Source organism: Ixodes scapularis, unplaced genomic scaffold (genome assembly GCF_016920785.2).
Source record: "Ixodes scapularis isolate PalLabHiFi unplaced genomic scaffold, ASM1692078v2 ptg000597l_1___fragment_1__unscaffolded, whole genome shotgun sequence".
Classification (NCBI taxonomy): Eukaryota; Metazoa; Arthropoda; class Arachnida; order Ixodida; family Ixodidae; genus Ixodes; species Ixodes scapularis.
Window position 1 is genome coordinate 2958584 of NW_024610006.1, and position 24641 is coordinate 2983224.

The following is a 24641-nucleotide window of genomic DNA, read 5'->3' on the forward strand; positions in this document are numbered from 1 at the left end:
CTTGTAGTTCCACCATTCCACCAAGTGTGGGGGAAGTGTTGCGGCCGGAAGCGGCAACACTGGCCAGAGCCGCCAGCCTTCTTCCGGCAAAGCAACAACTGTTGTCGAGCGCGACGCCATCACGCCGACTAGGGTCGGACGTCTGTAACCTGTACCCTAACAATGTATTCACGTTTCTCGTCTCTTATAAAAAACCCGAGTTACAAAGCGCTGTATTTCCTGACGCGCTAACAGTAGTAGTAATCTTATTATCAGTAATAGTAGTAGTATTATTGCTCCCAGCAAGGACAGATGCTGTTATTATTATTATTATTATTATTATTATTATTATTATTATTATTTTTATTATTATTATTATTAATAATTGTCGGCTTAGACGGACCCGTCATTTGACATACCGAAAGCGTTGTGTGAATAAAAAGATTATTATTATTATTATTATTATTGCGCACAGCAAAGGACGCATGCTGAATCTGCTCCCGCTGCTTCTATGGAATACTGCTGTTTCTACACTGTTCAGGGTGCCAGCTATGTGCCCACACCAAGTATACCTGCTGGACGGAAAATAAGACCACCTTTCTGCAATCTGGGGTAAGCTCCTTAATCTGCAAGAGTTGCAAAACATCAGCGGGGCTGCTAGTCCTAACAGCAGAAGCCAGGCCGGATTTGACGGAAGCGTCGTTCAGCCACCACTCCGCACCGCCCTCCCCCACTGCTTCCACTCGTTCGGAGAAACCTTCCTCTTCCCCAGGCGGTCCTCATGCAGACATGAAATCCTTACAAGCCCTCCTCCTCAACTCCCTCGAGGGGATCTCGTTCCTCACACACGAGGTCGCTGCTCTTTCATGACGAGAACGCGCAGCTCTGCCAAGGGTATAGGTATACCTCCCAGCTGCACGCAAGTGCCATACTGTCTTAGCGGACTGAGCTCGGAGCTGTGCGTAACACTCGGAACCAATGGAACCGGCCGGCAGGAAACAGCTGCCTTTTTCCTAAACTGCGGCGATGAGCCGCCACCATCCCCTTCCTTTGGTGACCCTGTCCAACCTTCAGGGCATCCATGCCATCAAGCTCCATCAAACTTCAATGGGGCTGGTTCCGCAAGGAGGGGCCAAAGGTCCCCAGGGCAAGACGGCCGTTGTTGAGGGCAAGTGTGTCAGCCAGCTGTACACCTGTGGCACTGCCACCCTCTCCACCACGTCGCCAACACGCTGTGCACATGACGCATTTCGGCCCATCTTGCGATCCTCCGAGCCTTTAAACCCACATTAGGAAGCAGGGCCCTCTTCGCGAGCTTGCGTGCACCCGACTGAAGACACGGCATGAAAGCTACTCGTCCTTACGAGTGATGGCTGCAAATGAAGAAATAGAGAAACTTTTTGATCCCCTTCTCTGGCCAGAGGGAAGCCTTTTCAACGAGTTGACAGGTCAGCTGAATGAGCGCCACACATAGCAAGCGGTATTCGAAGCGCTTCTCTTCCATAATGCCGGAACAGATACGTAACCTAGACATTTACTATCAGAATGTCCAAGGTCTTCCCACAAAAGCTAACTTTTTTTCTAATGTAACTCTAACTGATGTGTCTATTATTGCGCTAAACGAGACCTGGCCTTGTTCTAACATTTATTTTTCCAATGTCTTCCCACCTAATTTTGCAGTACTTAGACGTGATCGTGTATTCTCTACTAGGAAAAAGACGTTGGGTGGAGTGCTGAGAGAAATTGATGCGTCCTTACAACGTGTTAGGCGTCCGGATCTTGAGACATTGTTTGAGTCAGTGTGGATAGAGCTGCCATGTGCGAATGGCGAGCATATCCTCCTGGGCGCTTATTACTTGCCCTCTGACACGTCTCCAGATGGTTTTCGCCAATGTCTACTGGGCATTGAGTGTACAACCAAGGCCCTGAATAAATTCAAATTTATAGTTCTTGGAGATTTTAATGTCTGTAACATATGCTGGAAAGCAGCCTCAGTGTCCTCTAGAAGTTACTATATTATTCAGAAATCTAATTTCGTGCTGAATTTTTCATCATTTACAAATTTAAAACAATACAACTGTATCTCAAACACCCAGGGCAACATGCTTGATCTATGTTTCGCAAATCTAGACTGTACAGATATAACAGAGGGTATGTCAAGCTTGGTTTCCTTGCTCCTCTCCTCTCTCTCTCCCCCCCCCTCCCTCCCTCCCTCCCTTTCCTCCCCTCCCCCCTCCTCCTCCTCCTGCTCCTCCTCCTCCTCCTCCTCCTCCTCCTCCTCCTCCCTCCCTCCCTCCCTCCCTCCCTCCCTCCCTCCCCCCCCCCCCCGGACGGACATCATGCCCCACTGGAGATCAGTATACCTATCTGACATGGCATGAGACGTTATTCACGGAGACATCCTGAAGTGAATAGACACAATCTTTCCGCTGGAGATTACGTTAGTTTGTACAATCATTTCTCCAATTACGACTGGTCCTCAATCACTCCGTGCTCCCGACGTTGCCCAAAAGGTTCACGATTTCGCTCGCATCGTTCAAGAACGAATGAATCAATTCATCCCGTTACAGGGGGGGGAACACCGACGGCCGCCGTAGAGGCAAAGTGTGTTTCTGATGAGCTCTGTGTTGCACACCCAAAAGTTCAGAAAAATCATATTCTGCACAAATTAGTGATTACCACCATATTCTATTAAGCACAAGGCACATGAAGACACCAGTTTTTCGCCGGTGAGTGCAATTGTGGTGAAATTAGGAAGACTTTCCCGAGCGGGAAGGCTAAGCCTTCTGTTAGCGTTGTAGGCCTAGCTAATAATACGGCGATGAATCAGGCCCCGCCCGGTGGAACCGATGCGGGCTGCACGGCTGTCACGTATGCCTCGGAAATCAGCTTGGATATAAATAAAAATAATTTCATCTACCGAAAAGATGCAAGTGCAGCAGATAACCAGGATTACCCATCGTCGGGAACGAAAAAAACAAGGCAACTCTGGATCAACGTAGTCTTGAAGGCACAGCGTCGACGAGCTCGGCAACAGCTTAACCTAACTCAAAAGCAAGTCACGCTGCCACCTTCGCTTTCGTCGCCGAGGCAGCTGAGAAGAGCTACGACCCGCAGACCTGCTCCCACGCCCACACCCTTTACCCTGGAAGAGTTTAAGCGAATTTTGCGACCATGCAACGGACTCAACGTAGGCCGGCTCCAAGCGTCCTCACTGCTCTAGCCCAGCTTCAGGGCACCAGCACAATGGGGCAACAAGCCAACAGGTGCCTGCAGATCAACCAGAGCCAAAACACTGCAATAGTGAGCATCCCATCTAAAGTTGCGAAACTATTACTTCACATAACCCAAACCAAGATTGGCAAAGCAGAGCACACAGTGGAGGTCTGCGGACTTGCGCCAAACGATGCAGTAAGGAGTTTTACAAGAAGTCCAAGCCCAGTTTTCGATTCAAGAAATCATGAAAAATATAGACCAAGATGAACTTTACCTGAAAGACGCAAGGAGTGCAGCAAAGCACACCCGGAAGAGAAGCACTCAGGAGAGACATACTGCGCAAACTGCCATATCAGGCAAAATGACACAGGGTGACACCTTTCTAGCCAAGAAGAATGCAAATGCGTGTCTCCAGAAGAGACCAAAGGATCCGACGATGCAAGGAAGGTTGCAACACAACCGCACAACAACGAAGCGTGAGGAGGCCGAAACAAATAAAACAGATTCTCACCGCGTTAAAGATTTCCCTCCGCTAAGCAATTATCACACGGGGCACACCAGGTAAGCAGACGTACAAACAAGCCCTTAGAGCAAAAGGCGAAACAGCACGACCCCGAAATGGGAAAGCAGCATCCATGTCAAGCATCCAAGACGCTGCCAGTCAAGCCCAATGTGGCTTAGGCAGGTCTGACTTCAACCTCGCTTTGTTCATATGCAATAAATTATTATTATGTCCTCGTTTATGGCTTCATGGACAAAGACATTCAGCTGGCTCCAGGCCAAGCCCACCATAGCATTCTATCCAAAGCAACAAGCCCAAACGTCAGCTCGCAAAAAGTATAAGAGTCGATGAGACACGATTCATGGGGCAGCAATGTTGACCAGGCGGAAGCAGAAACCAGGACCTTTAGGCAATGCCGCAGCTTCATCTTCTCTTGAAACGCAATATCAAACAAAGAAATGGCTGCATGCATCACTCACCTTGCAGACATCTACGTAGCCGCTTCCGTTGCAGTCTTACCTCATTCCTGATCTAGACTGCAGAGACAGCAGATGCCGTTCAGCGAACACGCTGCCGCTCGAATCAAGCCAAGTTCTGCGGGATGCACCAGACAAAATATGCTCGTGAGCTTGTATCATTAACACAATCACATTTCATATGCCAGAATATCCTACCTTAAGATGACAAGTGCTGCTAAAATGTAAATGAAGACACAGCCTACTGTACGTAAATTTTCTGGATGTTGCACCATTTTGGCATACCTTACAATAATAATAATAATGCTTTATTTGAATCATGCCCCAGAACGACCACTAGGTCATGTGTGGTGGCACATAACATGGTAGTACATGACTTAACACAATGTACCCCATTTGTAAAAAAGAAAAGACTAACATGCAATCAGGAATTGAAAAGATAAAAAATTAGCTCCCTTCTAAACACTGATATATCTGAAAAGATATTAACATGAGAGGACAGTTCATTACCACAAATCTGCATCCTTACCATCGGTGACAATTTCGATTGAATGGAGGGGTAAAATATACTAAATTCTCTAACAACACTGTTACAAAAGCAAGAAAGAAAAACATCACTTATTTAAGCCACCAGCAGACATCCAGAAAAAACCACCTTGGGACCTCGCGATACTGCTCACACGCCAGTCTTTCTCGGCAAATTACCATGTGCAGTCTCCACATTAACAGTGCGCACGTTCCGACAGTGTACAAACAAAAAATAGGCAACGACAATAGCGAGAGGAAAATGGGAGCTCGTTCGTGGTGCCGTGCCTCGCATCTCCCCTGTAGACCAAACTGACCATTTTAAACCGAAGCAGCGCCAACGGGCATGGCCTAAGAAGTATCTCTAACCCTGCCATGTCCACGATGTGTGAGCATCGACAGCTGCTGGAGGAAGCACGACAGGTTGAACCTTGCTTTCCCTCGGAGGGGTGGAAGGGAGATTTGTTTTTGAAGGCCTCGAAACTAAGCGCTCATCTAGCATGCTGCAAGGGCTTGATCGTGGACGGCGAGTATAGTTTAGATGACCGTCAAAGTTCTCTAAGGGGCCTGAGTACCCTTTAACAATTCCTGAGGGGTGTAAGAGACCCATCATAGCTTTTTGAGAGACCTGTGAGGTCTGTCCCAATCCTTTTCGTGAAACTACAGCCCCTATCAAAAATTATTTTAACGGGTCTCTAGGTCAGATCATGCGACCATTCAGGATACATTCCGTCGGGGAAGCCACTCGGTCATTTTGCAACGGGTTGCGCGACAAGTTTTAGAAATATAGGAGACATTCCCCAGTCCCTTCCCGTAGTGGCGCGGCCCCAGCGAAGAGAAAACGGGCACGCACGAAACAACCCGTTGTGGAAAGGACGTTGCTCCTCTCCACTTCAGCTCTTAGTTTTCACCATTTCCCCCTTCACACGTTTTGCTGTTTGATTGTAGATAACCTGTTTTAGTCAGTCGAAATACAGTCTTTGTCAGAATCTGGTCACCCTGTTTTTTCTCAGTTTTTGGAGACCAAGTGTCGCGTTTTCCGGGTTCAGGGTCTAGTTGGAGGAGTCCCGGCACACTTATGACACAGAGCTCTGCTTTTGCTGATTGTTTAAGGGCTTGCTTCGGTATCAAGGAGGCAGCCGGGCTTGCTGCCTATATTTCGTGTGCAGGCTTTTTTGCCCCTACGTGCCGAACCTTGGTTTTCCCACGACAGGCTGTTTGTTACATCCAGGATTGCATACGTCTGCTCCTTAAAAACCGACGACCAGTTTGCGCTTTCCACTATTCCCTCGCTTCCTCCTCTCCCATGGTGAGGAGGAAATTCTGCCTTGCAGAATCTCGAGTCTGGTCGTCGGCCTTTAACCCCGAAACGCAGGGCCAAACGTAAAGATTCACAGAGGAAACCAGGCCCGGGAGACAGATGAGTCGATGGCCGTTAGGTCTCTCGCTAAGCCGGAGACAAGGTGCCTCTGGTTCTTGTAATCGTACCTCTCCCATGATGCTCACAGACCAGGCATGATACTCTGGAATGACTGGCATACTTTTCTTCTTGCTCGATCATCTCCGCTTACGTTTCTCAGCCCCAAAAACGTGCTTCGGTTGACATGCGCCGACAGTTTGGTTTTGCAGCGAAGAGCAGTTGGTTGGTGTCCTGCATTAGGCTATTTCCTACTTACACCAAAATTCATAGCATGCTAACCCAGGAGCCAAATAATTGTGGCCCGAGAGAGTCTGGCCCGAGCCAATGAGATTATTCTGTCTCCGTTAAAGCCCCAAGATCTGTACCATTCTTCCCACTAATGAATGTACTCTTATTCGACGTATCTTTTATTTTAAATGTAGAACCTGGGTATAACTGTAATATTTGTAACGCTGTCACTGGACCCATCAAATGTTCATCTCGTAGTACGTAATCTGCCCACCCAAGTCTCCGATTACAAGCTACCAGCACTGGTTCAGGGATGAAAATGTTTGATAGCTCAAATTTCTTTGTGTAGCAGGAAAAAATGGTGCTTCTAGATAACTTTAAACGACCAATCTCAGTGGCCAATGGTCAGAGCAGCACAACTGACATTGCTAGGTCAGATATACTTACGAAACAAAAGATCTGGTGGCTGTTCCTTGTAGCCTCTACCCAAGATTGAGGTAAACAACAATGGGCGATGCAGGTTTGCAAGACATTATTTACATGGTTGAGCAAGCCAATTAAATTACCGACATAACATTTTTTCCTGCCAGTTTGACTTTCAATCAGCAGGTTCTCTCGAAAGTCATAAAACCATACCAGTAGCCCCATTTTAGTACAAGTGCACTTTCAGACAACTCCTGGAAATGTTATGCGAGAACATTCATGGCAAATACGGTTCCATTTTTGTCTGCAGGTGACAGATGCTACCTCTAGAGCCCTGGCTACTCACCCCTATTTCTGGCAACCCCAGCAAGAGGCAGCGCTCAACAACAGCGTGTTGAGCGGTGCGTCTTGTCGAGTCTGGCCTCGGCCAACACCGCTCAACACGCTGTTGTTGAGCAATGCATTGGTAAACTGAAAAACCAGTTCCGGTGCCTGCAGAAGTACCACGCTCTGCACTACGACCCAGAAAGAGCACGTAATTTAGCAACAGGATGTGCTATTCTGCACAATGTTTGCTTACACAGCTCCGTTCCCGAGTCTGCCCCAGACCCCTTTGTGTAGGAAGAGTCTGACTGCGGGTACAATGATGACAGTAGCGACACCAACAGCGACACTGGCACTAGGAGCCTCAAAGAAAGAACACTAGCAATGCAGCGTCGGAAAGTCAGGAAGGTGGACGCCCTCTCTCATCGAGCTTGTCATGCTCTGCGGTGTTGGCATGCTTGCCGTAATCATTCAGCTCACTGGAGTCGCGCTGTGCAAGCTTAATCATATCTCATCAAAGACTGGGAAGCACAGAAGGTGTACAGTTCTACATCCATGTAATGTGGGTGGCTGCACAAATTTTAGCTCTGATGTGGGAAAGTCAAATTTGGGGGTTTTACGTGCCAAACCTATGACGGGCATCTGGCACCTATGACGGGCATCTGGCACGCCCCAGCGGAGGACTGAGGATTAATTTGGACCACCTGCGGAGCTCGGTTACACAGTGCCTTCTCTGCAATAAGCCTCCGTCATATTGCGGGCACCTCGGTCGGGATTCGAACCCGCCACCTGAGGACCTGTAGGCCGGTGCTCTCGCCTCAGAGCCACCGAGGCGGCTTCTGATGTGGGAAATCACTTATTGGGTTGGGGTGAAGGCATGTTTTTGCATCCACATACATCATGTGCACGCAGAACTTCACACATTCTATGCTCACCAGTTCGTTGCAATGACATGCTCTTAAATCGTAATGCAGATATTTTTTTCTTCCTTTTTTACTTTTTTTGTTTCTCTTTATAAGCCTAAGCAGTCAATGTAGTCCACTTGTTTGCTCTCGTAAATGTCTCTGTCAGGGTTTCTTTTGGTACACATTTTCATAAAATTTGGCTGATAAACACTGTGTTCAATGAGGTTTTGGCAGAGCTTTGGTGGGCCGATACAAATTTTTTTTTTTTTGAGTGGGTGCATTTTTTTAGTTGCACTACCTGCACCGGTGTGAAAAAGTGCAATGTGGTGTACTTCTGGCATGTGTAAGAAAGTGCAAGGTGGTGTACTTCTGGCATGTGTATCGAGATAGAACCGTAAATACATTGCCCTACAATTTTCTTCACCAGTGCAGGTGTGGCTAAAAAGATGCACCTAGAGTCGGTGACAGGTCAAGAACGAAGTGGAAGCTCCTCCCACCCTTTTCCACTTCAGCCGAGCAAACGTTAAAGGGCAACTCCGGTCCATACTTTCGGTTTTGGGATTATGACTGTTTTTAGTCCAGTCAGCGTCCCTGAACTGCAAGGTGCAATTTTTTTCTCGTTATTGTGCGTAGTTCTACAGATATGAACCCCTGAAAGTTTTGTTTGGGGCGCGGCCAACAAACCCGAAACTAGCCGCTCGAGGCTCCGGCAACGCTCGAAATCAACCGCTATGTGAACGTGACGTCAGGATCGTTCTCGTTCAACGAGCACGCACGCCGAGCGGCACCTACCTCTGTTGCGCTAGCCGTCTAAAGATAGGAGGTAAGCTGATTTTGTTTTAATTCTGTATACGTGGTAGTTATCCAGCATATGTAGCAAGGGCTAGTGCATATACCCAAAAGCTAGCGACTGGAAAACCCGTGAACTCGTACGATTTCGTACTCGGCGGCCGCCGCCATGCGTGCGCTATGCCGTACTCGTCGCTTGTATACCCAAAAGCTAGCGACTGGAAAACAAGTGAACTCGTTCGGTGCCGTACTCTGCGGCTGTCGCCGTGTGTGTGGTCTTCCGTACTCGTCGCTAGACCTAAATTGTCATCGGGGCTCTGTGGATGGAGCGGCGTTGCTCTACGCTGTGCTGCCAATGACGTACAGTACTGGGGGCCCTCTCACTTTCGCGCTGCGGGTCAGTCCCAGACACGAAGCTTTGAGGCTCTACGGCGCGAGCTGCGGCGTCCGAACACACGAGTGCTGGGCTGTACACCTCTGTTTTTTCGTTCTTTTTTCCTCGGGCGCATAAAAGGCGAAGTCCAAAGTCCACTCATCGAACAGCGTTCACCCACACTTTCTTCAATTTCCGGTCCGTTCGAAACTTGTGAAGAAGCACCTCCGGGTTGCACAGCGGGTTGTTTGAGCAGCCCACAGCGCTACAAGTTGCGCTCGGCATCTTTCGAGGAACAGCTGGGCAGTCTTGGGCGCACCGAGTTGCTCGCTAAAACGAGTCTTGAAGTCCTCACAAGCAAATAAACAAAAATCTATACCGAAGCTACACGGGCTACAGATAAAAGCAACGGCTAAACACGCCAATCGCAAGCCGAAGTAGCTGTGGTAGTGGCTCAAAGAAGCGCACTACGCGCAACTCCTGGACCAGAGGAAAAAAAGAGAAGGATACTGACGTCACGGCCCAATGTTGCTTTGGCGATCGACAAACCGCTTGCCGCCCGCTAAGGAGCAGCGGCTTGCGGCGGGTCGCATTTTTATTATCGGCATTAGTTGAGAATGCGGCGTCCCACGGACGTAATATTTTGGCTGGGGTCGTAATTTGCAGAGCAGTCGCTTTCTTGTATGGGATCGCCATTGTCGCGGCTTGGTTTGATGGCAGAGTTATTGCTTTTTGGTGACACCATGTTCCAAAACTTCCTTGGGTTACCATTCAAAATAAACAGCGAGTCATAAAAACAAAACTTAGCCAATTTCAACTTTTTATTGTAGTTTTTAAGGGCAAAGTTATAAGCACCCAAAGCATGAGGTGTTAACACGTTTAGCCTTTGCAAATAGCCTTTTCTTGTTATGCAAAAAGAGCAGCATTTTGGTGAACCATGGGTTATTTGAATCAGTGCATACTCAGGCTGTCAGAACAAACATATTTATAAGACTGTTCATTTTAGCTTTAAATAATGCCGGTTTCCTCTACTGATGGAAGAGGACAATTTAAATGTAATGGTCAAAAAAGATTGTCAACCCATGATCTATTCATCTATAATCAGCCTCATTATAATCGCGAATGATCTTGGAAATAGAATGTTTGACGAGAACGGAGTGGCAAGTCGACATGTTGTAACCTATAATCACGGAGCCCGTCGCAGTATTGAATGGACTTGACAAGGTCCGGTGACGTAGTTAGTGCAGGGGTGGAACTCACGAAATGTCCTTGGGAACAGCCACGGGAGCAACTGAAACAGCTGTTTAGGAGCAGGTTGGGAGCAGCTAAAACTATGTTCTGGAGCAGGCTAGGAGCAGCTCAGATCAGTTTTCATTGCACTTCAGCTTGTGTCTTAGACACGCACGGGAGCAATTTCAATAGCGCTTAGCAGCACAGATGAACATGAGTGGTTAGGGACCTAGGTAGATGGGATAACAGTGTAAAAGGTGTGAAAACTTGAAGCTTTGTGAGCCTCTATACTTTCCAGACTCGTACGTAACGTGTTACAAGATTACTTGTAATTGATTATTTTTACTGCAATTTTGTGACGCTTCGATTACTTCCTTTAAGGGGTAATGATCTTTTTAGTTGAACTAATTTTTTGCTGTAATCGATTACAAAATTACCCCCCATTACAATCTTCCTCATTTCTTTTTTTTTTTTTGGGGGGGGGGGGGGGGGGAGGGAGTTGGAGTTATTCAGCTCCGGGCAACGGGCTTTTTTTTTTCGAAATTATTAAGCACGAGGCTGTGAGGATTAGTAGGCCACTTTACTATGCTTCTTTTTCGTGGGTACATTTTTATTTCTACACCGGAGACTACTTATGGGTATGAAAAATGACTTTATCTAGCCTCTTGTGAGGGATTAGGTGTGTGCCATCACTCACTCAGCTTTAAGCGCGAAACACACGTACAACCAAACCGTCCGATCCGACGTGCGGACTGCCGGAATGACCTTGGGGGGCGAGGGGGTTCCGCAGCATCGGAGAGCGTTGAAAACCCTTGCCTCCGACCGTCGTATTGCGCGGTCAGACGTCGGATCGGACGGTTTGGTTGTACGTGTGTTTCGCGCTTTAAGCAAAAACAGTCGAGGCTTTCTTTTTTTTTTTTTCTTTAACAACTGAGCGCGAGATTCCACGGATTATGCTATCATAAAAAAAGTTTGAATGAAAAGTAACGTGGGAAGTAATTGCTTACTTTAGAGTAATTTTTCGATTACTTCTTTGAGGCTGTAATTGTAATTGTAGTCGGGTACTTTATACAGCAAAGTGATTGTAACTGTCATCGGTTACTTTTTCAGTGACGGGTACAAGTCTGATTATTTTCTTAGTGGCTTTCAGCTGCTCAAAATGCAAACCAGCTCTGCTTATCACACAACCCACACGTGCTCGACATAGTACTTATATGTGCGAACCACGTGACGTGCGTAAGCAACGGACGCGGAGTTGCGCGGAGGAACAGGGCACCAAATTTCGAGTTTATCCTATTGTGCAACTGAATATCGAAGCAGCAGACTACGATTAACGAAGTTATCGTATTCGAAGTGACAAGCAGGTGCAAGGTTAAAGTACACCAAACAGATCTACCGATCGCGTGAAAGCTGCTGGCCGGCAAGGTTTCGGATCGGATCACGTTTCAGTTCTATCAAATCACGATTTATCTTGCGGGAACGCGGTTCCAACTTCTAACGATAAAGTACTAAAAGTTTGAGGACACATGCGAAGTAAAAAAACATTTTTTTTGTAAACAGACCAGATGGAAAAAGAATGTTATAAAATAAAATTAGAACGAAGAAAAAAAATTTTAGAGCTATATTGACGGCACAAAATGATTTTGTAGTTGCGCCCGTGGGAGCCGCCGCAAGTCATGTGATAGACCTGTGCGCCGTCTCAAAGTCGACTCACAGTCACGCCGCCGCTGCACGCTGAGCGTGGTGCGCCGCCGTCAACTCATTTCTCCACACCGCCACCGCCGCGCAAGTTTGTCTACCCCGCAGCGCTGCCGCCGTCATCTGACCGGCACACAGGTCTATCACGTCTGCTTCCGCTTTTTCAGGAGCTTTCTTTGGGTTCGAAAAGTTACCGATTAATCTTTGTGTTTTGTTGCACTTGAAATAAAGATGAATAACTAACTTTTAGAGACCATAGGAAGCTTCCGATAGAGCGGAAGCACCACGTGACAAATAGCGACCAGTCACGTGACAACTAGCAGCCACTTTTCCGCAGCGCCCGCCGGCGCCAACTACAAATTCGTATAGCGCCGTGAATATAGCTCTTAAAATTTTTATTTTCCTTGTGAATTCGTTTTATGACTTCCTTTTCCCAACCAGGCTGTTTAAAAAAACTTTATTAGTCCTTTGCATGTGTCCTTTAAGAAGTGCTCGAGCTTCCTTAGGCTTCCTTGCTGGAAATCCTTTGTATTCCTGTTACTAACAAGTGCACCAAGTGAGACACTTCGGCCATTATTGAACACTTTGAATAAACAAATATGAATAGTTGGAAGATGTTACAAAGCAGTCTACATTGATAAAAATTCCTTCTTTCTGCATGTCAAGTTCGCTTGTGGCGTAATCTAAGATTACTACGACATACCAGTTAAGGAAAGTTGGTCTTCAAATGCGGACACCACACGCGAGCCACAGCGAGCTACAATGGGGAGCAGTGCCACGCTTGAGAAGCCCATCGAGGCACAGATGTTGTTTGGTCTAGCCACAGTTTACAAAATGGCCGCTGCAGCAAGAACAGCGGGACTGCGACTGCTCGCTTTTAACAATTCTGCAAAGCGGACACCTATGGCAGTTTTTCAACTGAGATGTTCAAGTAACGGTGGTGTAACCCGTGCCAAAAATGAAATGGAGCATAGAGACCCACTTTATTCGGCTGGCGGATGGAGATTCTGCACACCGACGAGCTGAAGCACTAGCGAAGTCAGTGCGGACGACTGGTGCGCACTTGCTGCTGCTTGTCCCTCTACAGCCTGCAGGAAAAGGGGAGCGCATTACGCACAAAATGCAAACTGTTACGCAACACATTAGTAAAGTTAAAAGCACGCCAGAGGTTTTCAGACGCGTTGCAAGCAATACAATAGGAAACTTTTGCCAAACAACTTTTCACCTTGGTAAGCTCTGTGCAGTCATGTTGCAGAGCAGTTTTCACCATTCACCTTATTAGATTACTCGTAGACAACGAGTTACTGGCATTTTAGGTGCTCCTAAAGCACAGAAGAAAAGAGAATGGCTGTGTTAACGAAAGAAGTCGAGAAGTCTGATCAAAGGCGTATGTGGGGCGAGTAAATCCACCCTTACTCTGTTCTCTTTCCCCTTTGGAGCTGCCTTGGTGGCGTCCTTGCCTGCGCTTGCGAATGATGCATTTTAGTTACACTGACGGCAGAGTTGCCGCGTGACAAGTCCTTCAGTAACGAGGCCAGTTTCCTATAATTACACGAACACACGCTGGTGGCGGAATATTATTTATTTGTTTCTTTAGTTACTTAGAATTACCCTCAAGGCCCCGAAGGGCATTACAGAGGGGAGTGCATGGTTAGTACAGTTCTGATTTTAGCGTTATCGGTGATGGTGACAATATCATCTGGAAGGCCATTCCAGTCTACAATAGCTTCTGGTAGAAGGGAATGTTGAAATGGTCTTGGGAAGGGTAATCTTGCACGAATGATCGAGTCTTGCAGAGATATAGCTGGGCTGGCTGAGGAGAGACTGTCGTAATGGTTCCGAATAGTACATTTTATGGAAAGGCAAAGACGGGAAATTCTGCGACGAACGGAAAGATCAGGAAGAGCTAATTGACATTTCATTGCAGTGACACAAGAAAAGCGAGACTAATTAGAAAAAATAAATCGAGCAGCACGATTCTGGACAGATTCGATTTGCGTTAGTTAAAAAAAGACTGATGTGGGTGCCAGATAGCTGAAGCATACTCTAGTTTAGGGCGAACAAGCATGGCGTAAAGGAGACGTTTAAGGATAGAAAAGGCAGAGTTGAAATTGCGACAAACAAAACCGAGTGAGCGGTTTGAGGATGATATTGTCTCGTCGACATGAACATTCCTGGATATATTAGTGGTTAAACGAACGCCTAGATATTTTTACTGTGTAGCAGTCAGAATGGTAGTGCCATTGAATGTTAACGAGTTTAAGGGCTGGAAGCAAGAATGTGTAAAGCAAAGGTGTGTGCATTTGCTAATGTTGAGACACATCTGCCATGTGTGACACACTGCTTCAAGAGCTTTTTTATATAACTTGCGATTCAAATAAAATGAAATTTACATGGCTTATTTGGCATTACAATCGGACTACAAATATGTACTTTGTTTTGAGGTAACCTAATTAGATTTATTAATATTAAAAATTTAATTTGCAATGATTATGGAAAGGATTAACGCAAATTAAAATACTGAGCTCAGAAAATAAACATAGATCAGTGAACTGAGAGGTATGTGCAATCCAATAAGGTATAAATGAAAGCTCTAGGATGATTTATAAATTACTTATGACACTTTTGAACCTTCCAGTTTCAAAATCATTTTTTGCCGGATGCCTAAAAGGCACCCACAAAAAGCCTGACAGCCTATTTAATATATTTGTAGCCCTCATTCAATATGTCGAAAATCCTTCAGGACAAGATGATAAGTGCTTGCCAAACTTCAAAAAACACATTTTTAAAAATGTGTTTTCTTAGTAAAAGTTTGCTTCAAAGAGCAGTGTCTCCCCTTAAATGCCGTTCTGGAGTGCAACATGGTCATATGGGTTTTTTATTAGTCTATAAACAGCACAGGTCATCAGTGAAAAGATGAACAGAGGATGAGATGTGAAGAGGGAGATCATTAATGTAGATTAAAAAGAGCAAAGGCCCAAGCACAATTTCCTGTGGAACACCGGAAGAAACGGGAGAGAAAGAGGAGGATGTGCTGTTAGTGAAAACGAATTGAGAGCGATGAATAAGGAATGATTCAATCCACTTAGGAACATGAGGATCTAGTTTTAGGAAAGAAAGTTTAAGAATAATGCGATTGTCCGGGACTTTAGCAAAAACTTTGGCGAAATTAAGCAAAACAGCGTCAGTAGGAAAGCCGGTGTCAAGATTTTTAAACAAATCGTTAGTTATAATAAGTAGTTGGGTCCCAATAGAAAGGCGTTTCCAGAGGCCATGCTGCACATTGGTGAAGAAATTGCAGGAATCCAGGAAGTTAATCAGGTGCCTGTAAATGACATGCTCGAGGATCTTGTAGAGGCAGGTGAGTGATATTGGCCTACTTACTAATTTTCCGGTCAGAGGGCAACACCCCTGTGTCCACGGACTGCTCAAATATCTTTGAGGTAAAGACCGGATGAAAATTTAGTGTTAGTGAGAGCCTTCGTAATGATTTCCTCTATGCCACATGATGGAGATATTTTGAGGGTTTCTATACCGCTGAAAACACCCTGAATGTTTATAACAATTGAATCCATTGGAAAATCATTCTCTATAACAGGAGAAATTCCAGTAATGGGTGTAGAAATAGGGAAAGCATCAGAAAACGCACTATTTAAATATTCACACATTCACTATTCAATATGTTATTACAAGAGCTATTCACTAGATTAATTTCAGAGTACAAATCTCCAAAATTTGCGAGGGTTGTTTATTAACATATTAGGTAGAGTTTGGAGAAAGAATGTCTGCTTAGAGTTATCAGAAAGAATGTGTGCTAACACCCCTTTAACATAGTTTTTTATTGGGAAGAGGAAGTGGCAAGCTTAGGCCAAGTATTTGTTTTTTTAGCGCTCCTGAAACATCTTTTCTTTTTATGAGATAAACGATGAAGTGGATTATTGAACCACGGTTTAGACGTAGTAGTTCGGATTGTCGAGCACAGTATGGTAATTTTCAATAAGTTGAAAAAATTTTGTCTCAAGGCTTGCCAATTTTCATTAGCATTATGGCACTGGAAGGTTTCATTGAAATAAACAAAATAAAGCCTTCGCTGTTGGACACTTCAAATACACATACAAATCATATCTGGTTTCAGTTTGAGTCTAAGAACACTGCCTTCTAACTTAACTGGCTAAAGTAGGGTTGACCAAAATCAGCCTAACAACAATAATTGGGAGTGCACTACACTACAGTTCTCTTAACACCTACGCTTGCAAGTCGACGGAGTGCATCGACTGCCTCTCTCTGCACGAGCAGCATTTCCTGCTGAACTGCCAGCTGCTGCTGCTGGGTGGCCAGCAGACCCTGCTGTGTGGCCAGCAGTTCTCGCTGGACAGCCAGCTGGTCCTGCCGAATGGACAGCAGATCCCGTGCCGTATCAACTCCAGACCGTTCGTACCATTCGGTGGTAGGGGGCATGCCACTTGCGCAGGACGTTCCTCCTCTCCTCCCTTTGCCATGTCGCCTTCAGCCACAGACCCCTGCATAATATAATTCAACTATGTAACACGCCACAACGCTATACAGCCCTTCTAGTTATACCTGTGTCTAATAGTGTGCACCCTAAACTCAATATTATTTTTTTTTCGAATGTCACGGATATATTGTCTCCGAGTGGGTCTAGAAATGTGCTGCAGCCCCGATATCCAAGCTTTCGTGGAAAACACCACGAGGCAATACATTCGCACCACATTGTTTTGTACATTAGTGTTCAATAAGGTAAAAAGCAACATGGTGTCTGCTCATGATCCAAGAGATTCACGGTACTTATCGAAGCTGCTGCTGCAGCCGTGAAGTCCCACAGCGGCGCGTCCACTGTCGGGGGCGCACGCCCGCCCCCTCGAGAGAAATCCGTCCCCACAAAAAATAATAATTTTTCTTGCTCCGCGTTTAGGAACGGCCCATCACTCGCGCCTCCACCGGCATACCTGCCAACCTGTGGACATTAAAATTCGTAAAACTCACGCAATTGCGGGGGGGGGGGGGGGCTGTTTCGCAAGGTGGCAAGGCTTAATGTCAGCCTTGTCACCGTGCAAAACGCTTACGTTACACGTGCACGTGCTACAGAATCCAAACTTCTCTCCTTTTTGGACGGCACAAAGCACTGGAATTCCGACGTGTAGGACTTCAAGAACACCTGAAAGTACCTCTTTTTAGGTTTGGAATTTGCCATTGCACCGCGAAGCCACCGCAACCAGGGGAATGCTATGATTACACGTGTAACAAACACAGACGCTGCACTTCTCGCCTCGAAACTGGCCGAAACAGAGGCCCAACCACGTCTGAACACGCCAAACCAACATGCGCCGCCAAACACACAAACAAAGGCTTTGGGCTTTGGATTGATTTTGGATATGTGGCCCCCGGATAGACGGATAGTAAAAACCACAACGCTGCCGTGGACGGCACCTGTCGCCCTCTTGTGGCAGTGTGAGGTACCGCCAGCAACGGTTTTACGAAAAAAATGTTAAAAAAAATAGAAATGAAAAAAGTATCTTTTTTTCGTAAAATTTGAAGCAAGATTCGTAAAATCGTAGAATTATTCCCAATTCATACATTTTACAAAAAATTCGGAAGAGTTGGCAGGTTTGCACCGGTCTTCTGTTAGGGACACGAGACTCTCAGGTCGCAAGCCCACCTCTGGCATGCACGTGAGTTCCAGAAAGTTATTCTTTATGGCCGAAGGGCATTTAACTCTCAAACTATTACGCCCCATAGTGTATCTCGCTCCTCCTTGGTAACAAAGCTCTCTGTAGCAGTCCCCGAGAAAACTCAACTTTCACCGAGAAAGTCCAGGAGAAGCGCAAACTGTCGTGCCGAGACGTAGCGACCTAGCTTGCGCTTCTTAGCGTTGTCGGCCACAACTGTCTTCGCAACGTAAAGGGTTGTAGTTAACGTTGATTGTATTGCCGCGCGCAGGGTCACGGACTTCTAGTACTTTCTCGTTTATTCTTGCTCCGGACCTAACTTCTGTCGTTTATCCCTGCTTATGTTGTTCTAGAAAGTACGTGTACATTCTCGCCGCGAGCGCGCTACGCTCGAACCTTCTCCGCCGAATCTTCGAGATAGTGACTCACTCTAGATAAGACGCCGCTCGCGACCTTGTCGAGTCAGTCTCGCCTCTGCGCTCGATCCTGCGGTTTCGCCGATATCGACGCCCGCGACGCTCTGCTGTTTTCTTTTGTACCCTTTTAATGTGGTGAACTTGTGCCAAAAATAAAAGGGTACAAAAGAAAACAGCAGAGCGTCGCGGGCGTCGATATCGGCGAAACCGCAGGATCGAGCGCAGAGGCGAGACTGACTCGACAAGGTCGCGAGCGGCGTCTTATCTAGAGTGAGTCACTATCTCGAAGATTCGGCGGAGAAGGTTCGAGCGTAGCGCGCTCGCGGCGAGAATGTACACGCACTTTCTAGAACAACATAAGCAGGGATAAACGACAGAAGTTAGGTCCGGAGCAAGAATAAACGAGAAAGTACTAGAAGTCCGTGACCCTGCGCGCGGCATTATCCCCCCCTTTAAAAGCGCATCGTCCCGATGCAGCACAAAACAAAAAAACAAAAAAAACAAAAAAACACAAATCCTTAACAAAACGGTAGCAAAATCGCGAGCCACAGTTCACAGTTCTCAGTTCACTCGTCGACAAGAGTAGAAAGTTCTATCGTTCGTAATACGGCTTCAGCCGGACGACGTGCACCACCTCGGAACGCGCCCATCTGCAAGACGTCAGCCGCGACCCGAGGTGGTGCACGTCGTCCGGCTGAAGCCGTATTACGAACGATAGAACTTTCTACTCTTGTCGACGAGTGAACTGAGAACTGTGAACTGTGGCTCGCGATTTTGCTACCGTTTTGTTAAGGATTTGTGTTTTTTTTGTTTTTTTTTTGTTTTTTTGTTTTGTGCTGCATCGGGACGATGCGCTTTTAAAGGGGGGGATAATGCCGCGCGCAGGGTCACGGACTTCTAGTACTTTCTCGTTTATTCTTGCTCCGGACCTAACTTCTGTCGTTTATCCCTGCTTATGTTGTTCTAGAAAGTGCGTGTACATTCTCGCCGCGAGCGCGCTACGCTCGAACCTTCTCCGCCGAATCTTCGAGATAGTGACTCACTCTAGATAAGACGCCGCTCGCGACCTTGTCGAGTCAGTCTCGCCTCTGCGCTCGATCCTGCGGTTTCGCCGATATCGACGCCCGCGACGCTCTGCTGTTTTCTTTTGAACCCTTTTATTTTTGGCACAAGTTCGCCACATTAAACGTTTATTTCTTCTTGTTCATTTTCTGTTTTCTTTTGGTCACCACCCGTGACAGTATTCATTATTTCAGTACATTAGGTACTAATTCATGCAACCAGATTTCAGGAATATATTTTTTTAATTTTGTCTCATGCTATTCATTTTGTCAACTTAAAAATAATATTTTTACTGTTATACTCACCGCGGTGTTTTGAGATTCTTAGTGGGGACACTTTAAGGGAAAAATCCCGATAGAGTTTCAACTCAGTCGTGCGTGTTGACCGACGTCACAATGGAGTTGGTTCGCCGGTGGAGTTTGCCAAAGATGGAGATGAAGCTGCTCCCATTGGCAATCCCACGAAGGAGATTCACCACTGCTTCTTTCAGCATAGACAGACGGGCGATGAGGTCAGAGGGGATGCACCTACCGAAGAAGCTGCATCACAGAGGCTAGCCTCACCACGTCATGTCATGGCCCTGCTCTTTTCAGCATGTTATTTATTATATTGCGCCAGAAAGCCAGCGACATCAGTACCTGGGCTAGTTGGTGCCACTGATCTCTGTTGTAGTAAGCTGGATCACGGATCGAGGCTCGTCTTAATAGGGAGGAGTGGTGCCACCAGCGCCCATCACTTGACATTGGCTAATGCATAAAACTCTATGGGAAAGACAAAGAAAAGTGACGTTCCCCCGCTCGTAAACTGTTGTCGTCACTGAATCTTTTGGCTGCTGTCGGGAAGCCTGTCAAATAGCTAGTGCACAAACATTAAATCTGACAACCCTCGCGGTTGTTATATAGAAATGTTTTGTTGTCGAGAGTGACTCTACTGGGCAAAAAATGTAGAGCAGCTCACTGAGAAGAGAGTTACCTAGAGGTACCTCGGAGTCGGTGGCGGTTTCAATGAGTCGGGTTTAGCAGGTGACAAGCTTGAAGGCTCTGCTATGATTTCGCTCACTCCCGGAAAGACGCTGCCAATATGGAACTTTGTTGACGTTCAGCAACTTCTGGGCTCCCCCACGACGGCATTATTGACAGCAAGTTTATTTGTTCACTCCACCACGAGAGCAAGCTTGCCAGATCAGCCATGGGTGCTATAGCACAATATTTTAATGGGCATTCGAATGCTTGAGAAATCGCAATTCAACCTCCAAACACACAATAAAATTATTGCAGCACATCGTAAAATACATGCCTTCGAACACTGTGTCGAAGCTTTAATTTCCTTCTTTTGTGTGTTTCTCCCATAGACTTGCGTGTATACACGACTTGCATTGACGTCACATCAGCCACCATTGCTGCGGACCATGCTCCAGTGCCCGTACCTTCCGGAGCACACATTTAGGACCAATGAATTTCTTCCTCTCGGAGAACTTTGCGGAGAAGAACAGATTCGATGCTGCCAAAATGTATGTTCCAGAGGGTACGGGCACAGGAATGGTATGGAGCCATATGACGTCCCGTGCAAGGCACGTATTGCTTGGTGCCAAGCAATGGCTGCCGGTGGCGCCACCGACAGACTTCCGATTTGAATCCAGCCTACTACAATAGAGACCAGTGGTTGGTCCACGCTTCAAGAAAATTGGTCTATGCGTAGGTTTACTCAGCTGCACAAATTTCCGTAGAACTATGGCAGCAGTTGAAGAAACGTTTAGGGTTCCTGCCACATGACAATGTTGGATGCGCAAGAAGCAAATGCCCGTGGCTCAGAGTCCGGTAGAGGCAAATGTGCAGCCCTCCCCGTCGCAACCTCCGAGGCGGAGTTGCGGAATTGCACACAACTGCTTTTAACACTTCGACAAGTCGCGCGAGCGAGTTGCGTGAACTGCTCGTGCCGCAGAGCACGTGAGCTCGGCAGCTGTCCAGAGTGATGAGCGAAGATTGTGGAATCAGGGCTGCCGAAGCGGCATGTACAGCCGTTACGATCAGACAGGAGCACGTCGCTTTGAAGAAAGCAGGCCAGCAGATAAGAAAGGACGTGGTTGCACACTGCACAGTTCTGACGTCACCCGTGATAAAGTTTTCGTGTCATCGACCTCCAGACCAAGCGGGCAGAGCTATACGTAGAAACCATGGTGTAATACGCCACGTCCTGTCCAGTTCTCCCTTCTTTTTCGTCTCTGTTGTTTTGGTGTTTTACATCATGATGCAAAACCAACTAGCCCAACTAGCCATCCTTATACACCTTTCCAAAAAACACTCAACCCCAGGGGCAACAAACTGTTTTCGAGCCCAGTCACTGAGTTTGAGGCTAGACTCTCACCAGCGTCCCTCCTAACCCTAACCGAGTGGACTGTGATGTCAATAGGCGCAGCCTGTGTAGGCGCAGTTTCAAACACTGCTGGCGTATAAATTATCGTCGTTTCCCGCTATATTTTGTGTTTCATGCTACATGTATTTTCCCGAGGACATTGAGAAAGAATTGTCCCACATTTAAAAAAAAAATAAAAAAAACTAAACTATTTTTGTTGGGAACGCGCGCGACAGAACGAGTTCGATTGGAATGTATAGTTCTAGTTGTTTGTGTTTATTTCTTACGATAAGCTTTGACGGCGCCGCAGGATTCACCGCATGTGAAACGACAAAGCGCTTTGCTGTCAAAAATAAATTGCAACAGAAGAGGGCCGCAAGGCATGCATTTTTCATGCTCACAAATAACGTGTTTACCGATGGACAGGACACGGACATACAATTGAGGAAGTGGTAACATTCAAACAATATATCGTACGTACCACACGATGCAGCGTTATCCGAAAAGAATTTATTTGAGAAAGATCTCAAATATCACAGTCACAGTCGACGACAGTCACATCTTGATGATCGGACGGAATCAGAGATGACTTCGTCTCGGGGCCCGTTTTGGGAAGAGCTACCTTTTCTCATAACCGCACCAAAGCAAAGAAACAAACGCGACTGACCCGTTTCTCACCCCAACCCGGACAGCTATATTTGGAGACGACTGAGGATTCTACGCGGATTATCTCTGGGAGGGGGAAGAACAATGTTTGCAAAATCGCGTCGAGGGTCGTTCGACGTCCTTCACCTCCTTCCTTTCCCGTGAATGTCGAGCAGAAAAGCTTGAATGGCAGGTACTTACCAGCCTTATTTATCACAGTGGAAGATAACACAAAAAGGGTACGCAGCACGCATAAAAAAAATTAAGTGGAAACTTTCAAGAGGGGCGAGAAAACATTGAATGCAAAACCGCAAAAACATAGGTAGAGAACCACGCCGAGCGGGTCTTCACAGTCCCAGAGGGTGGCAGAAAATTTCTAGCTGATAGAGGGCGCGAGAGTCGCACCAGCCGCATCAGCATCAGCAACATGGCAGTGGCCTAGGAGCGTTTTTTGGAAAGCTGTATACATAGAAAGAGTTTGGCCATTCATTGGAAAGTATAGGAAGCAAATGAAGAGGCGCCATTGGCCGAAAGCGGGCTGGGCGTGTCCCAGGGCGTCTTCACAGATTTGAATGTGGCCAGCCAGAAGCCGCAAATAATACCCTGGCAGTGGTCGCGAGAAACAAAATTAATAAGTGCGTCGGACTAACCCTTGGCGAGTGAAAACATGATGCATGTGATTGTACTATCACGGTCATACAAAATCAATATCTAGGAGAACGGTCGACATGATCTGTATGCCAGGCGTCTGAGCCACGTCCGAGCGGTCAGACTCTGTCCGAGCAAAACGGAGTTCGAGCGGGACATTCGATTCTTACACCTTTTTGCACGATCATAATCGAAGCATCACGTAGACTATATTTTCAGCCATAAACAGTTACTCTATTAAACTCTTTGGCACAGGTTAAAATTTTTCGCGCTAACACTGCTAGGCGATTATTTGCGGCTTCTGGTTGGCGTGTCAAGCCTTCTATCTGCGTCTCGTACACGCCCTGGCTCTGCCCGCTTCTCCTATTGACCAAAGTCTCGACGACAGCGCTACCAAGGTCGCACGAACGGAAGAGGCCGGCTCTCCGAAGCGCGGCTGCTCGTGGCTTCGTTTGGCTTCGCACGAAACCGAGTGCGAATGAAACGCAAGACATTCTTCTCGCGGCAAGTGCGTGGTTTGAGTGCTGCGGAAGCCACGCTAACGTCGATTGTCCGGTAGATCAGCGCCTTATCACGGCGTGAAACAGCAGGTCAGCGAGGCTAGCATGTGCCTTCTGCCACACGTGAGTAGACCCACTGACCTGCTGTTTCACGCCGCGATAAAGCGCTGATCCACGGGACAATCGACGTTCGCGCGATATCGTTGGAAAATCTGGAGGCTGTGCCACAAAACAGCTGACGCCGTGTTTAAAACCTATGGGAGCACAATAGTGGAAGTCGCCCTTGTGCAAGATGAAACGAAATACAGCGGCTATTTACGGCATACAGCACACGCTGTCAGGATGTCACGACAAAGAATTTCGGCCCAATGGCTGGGGGAGCCAGTTTTTCGGTGCCTACCTTGTGATGTGAAAGTGTCGCCCTTCGGCCAGTCTTGTCTCGGAGTCGGGGTGTGTCGTAAAGCTGGTGTCTACGACGTGGAACTAGAAGGCCTATGAACTGTGCGAGTAGAACGTCGCACGACTACGCAGGAACAATATAAAATAACTGCGACCGCGAAATGCGAAGCATGGTGCGAAGCGTCGATTGCCGCGGGCACGGCGAAAGACAGCCAGACAGCTACGACACTGGATTGGATTGAAAGCCGCAAGTCTGGTGTTTCACAACAAACCGTTGCTAGGGGTGTTGCTAAGGGCGAATACACCATCGTTCAAAAATTCGACGTAGAACATAAACGTCTAAAAAAAAATACACTACTTTTATAAAATTCCAGCATGCAGCAGTCCGCATTTCGCACCCATGGAACTAGTTAGCCAGGGAAGATTGTGGCATGGTTTCGGTTTCGATTGACAGGTTGACAAGAGTTCATACGCAGAGCAGGCCGTCTACATCACCATGACTCTTGTGACTTGGCAGCGGGTCAGGTGCCCCAACCAAGGGGCTGGCTGGCATCCTGACAGGAGCTGCGAGAGTTTCACAAAACAGCGTTCCTGCAATTATTAAAATAAACAAATGTTACGTGCGTGCTTGACCCAACATATGAGAAACCTAGGAGAGCTGTGAGTATTCAAATATCTATCTCCTAATGCCATGCACAAATGTCTTGCATGAACCATGTGCAAAACTTTCATTTTGTTTCTTGAGTTCTTAATGGTTGGAATGAAAATGCAAATTGTGATGTTGAGCTATTCGCCTCGAGATCGAACCGTGCCGCCACTGTGCGGCCGAAATTGGAAACGCGCG

At 46.8% G+C, this 24641-nt stretch overlaps 1 protein-coding gene across 8 annotated transcripts; it reads right to left on the reverse strand.

Moving 5' to 3' along the window:
• Positions 1 to 4151: 4151 nt before the first annotated feature.
• On the reverse strand, positions 4152 to 24326 carry LOC121834132. 8 transcript variants are annotated; one of them, XM_042287879.1, is made up of 5 exons: positions 24270 to 24326; positions 16337 to 16608; positions 15473 to 15524; positions 13071 to 13176; positions 4152 to 4291 (listed from the first exon to the last, which is right to left on the reverse strand). In XM_042287879.1, exons 2-5 carry the CDS (start codon positions 16544 to 16546, stop codon positions 4213 to 4215), a joined length of 447 nt encoding a protein of 148 aa, XP_042143813.1. In that variant the 5' UTR covers positions 16547 to 16608; positions 24270 to 24326; the 3' UTR covers positions 4152 to 4212. The 8 variants fall into 8 exon arrangements, 6 of the variants coding, with proteins under 6 accessions (XP_042143813.1, XP_042143811.1, XP_042143814.1 ...); XM_042287877.1 differs by lacking the exon at positions 24270 to 24326 and adding an exon at positions 23799 to 23849; XM_042287880.1 differs by lacking the exon at positions 24270 to 24326 and adding an exon at positions 17275 to 17422 and having other exon boundaries at positions 16527 to 16608.
• Between the last annotated feature and the right edge of the window lie 315 nt (positions 24327 to 24641).

Coding starts and splice junctions, on each gene's coding strand:
- LOC121834132 (XM_042287875.1), bottom strand. CDS start 17,300: ATGGCAAATTCCAAACCTAAAAAGAGGTACTTTCAG. Junction 15,525..16,336: donor CACTCCGTCGACTTGCAAGC/GTAGGTGTTAAG, acceptor TTTACCTCAAAG/ATATTTGAGCAGTCCGTGGA. Junction 13,177..15,472: donor GCCCTCTGACCGGAAAATTA/GTAAGTAGGCCA, acceptor CTTTTCCTGCAG/GCTGTAGAGGGACAAGCAGC.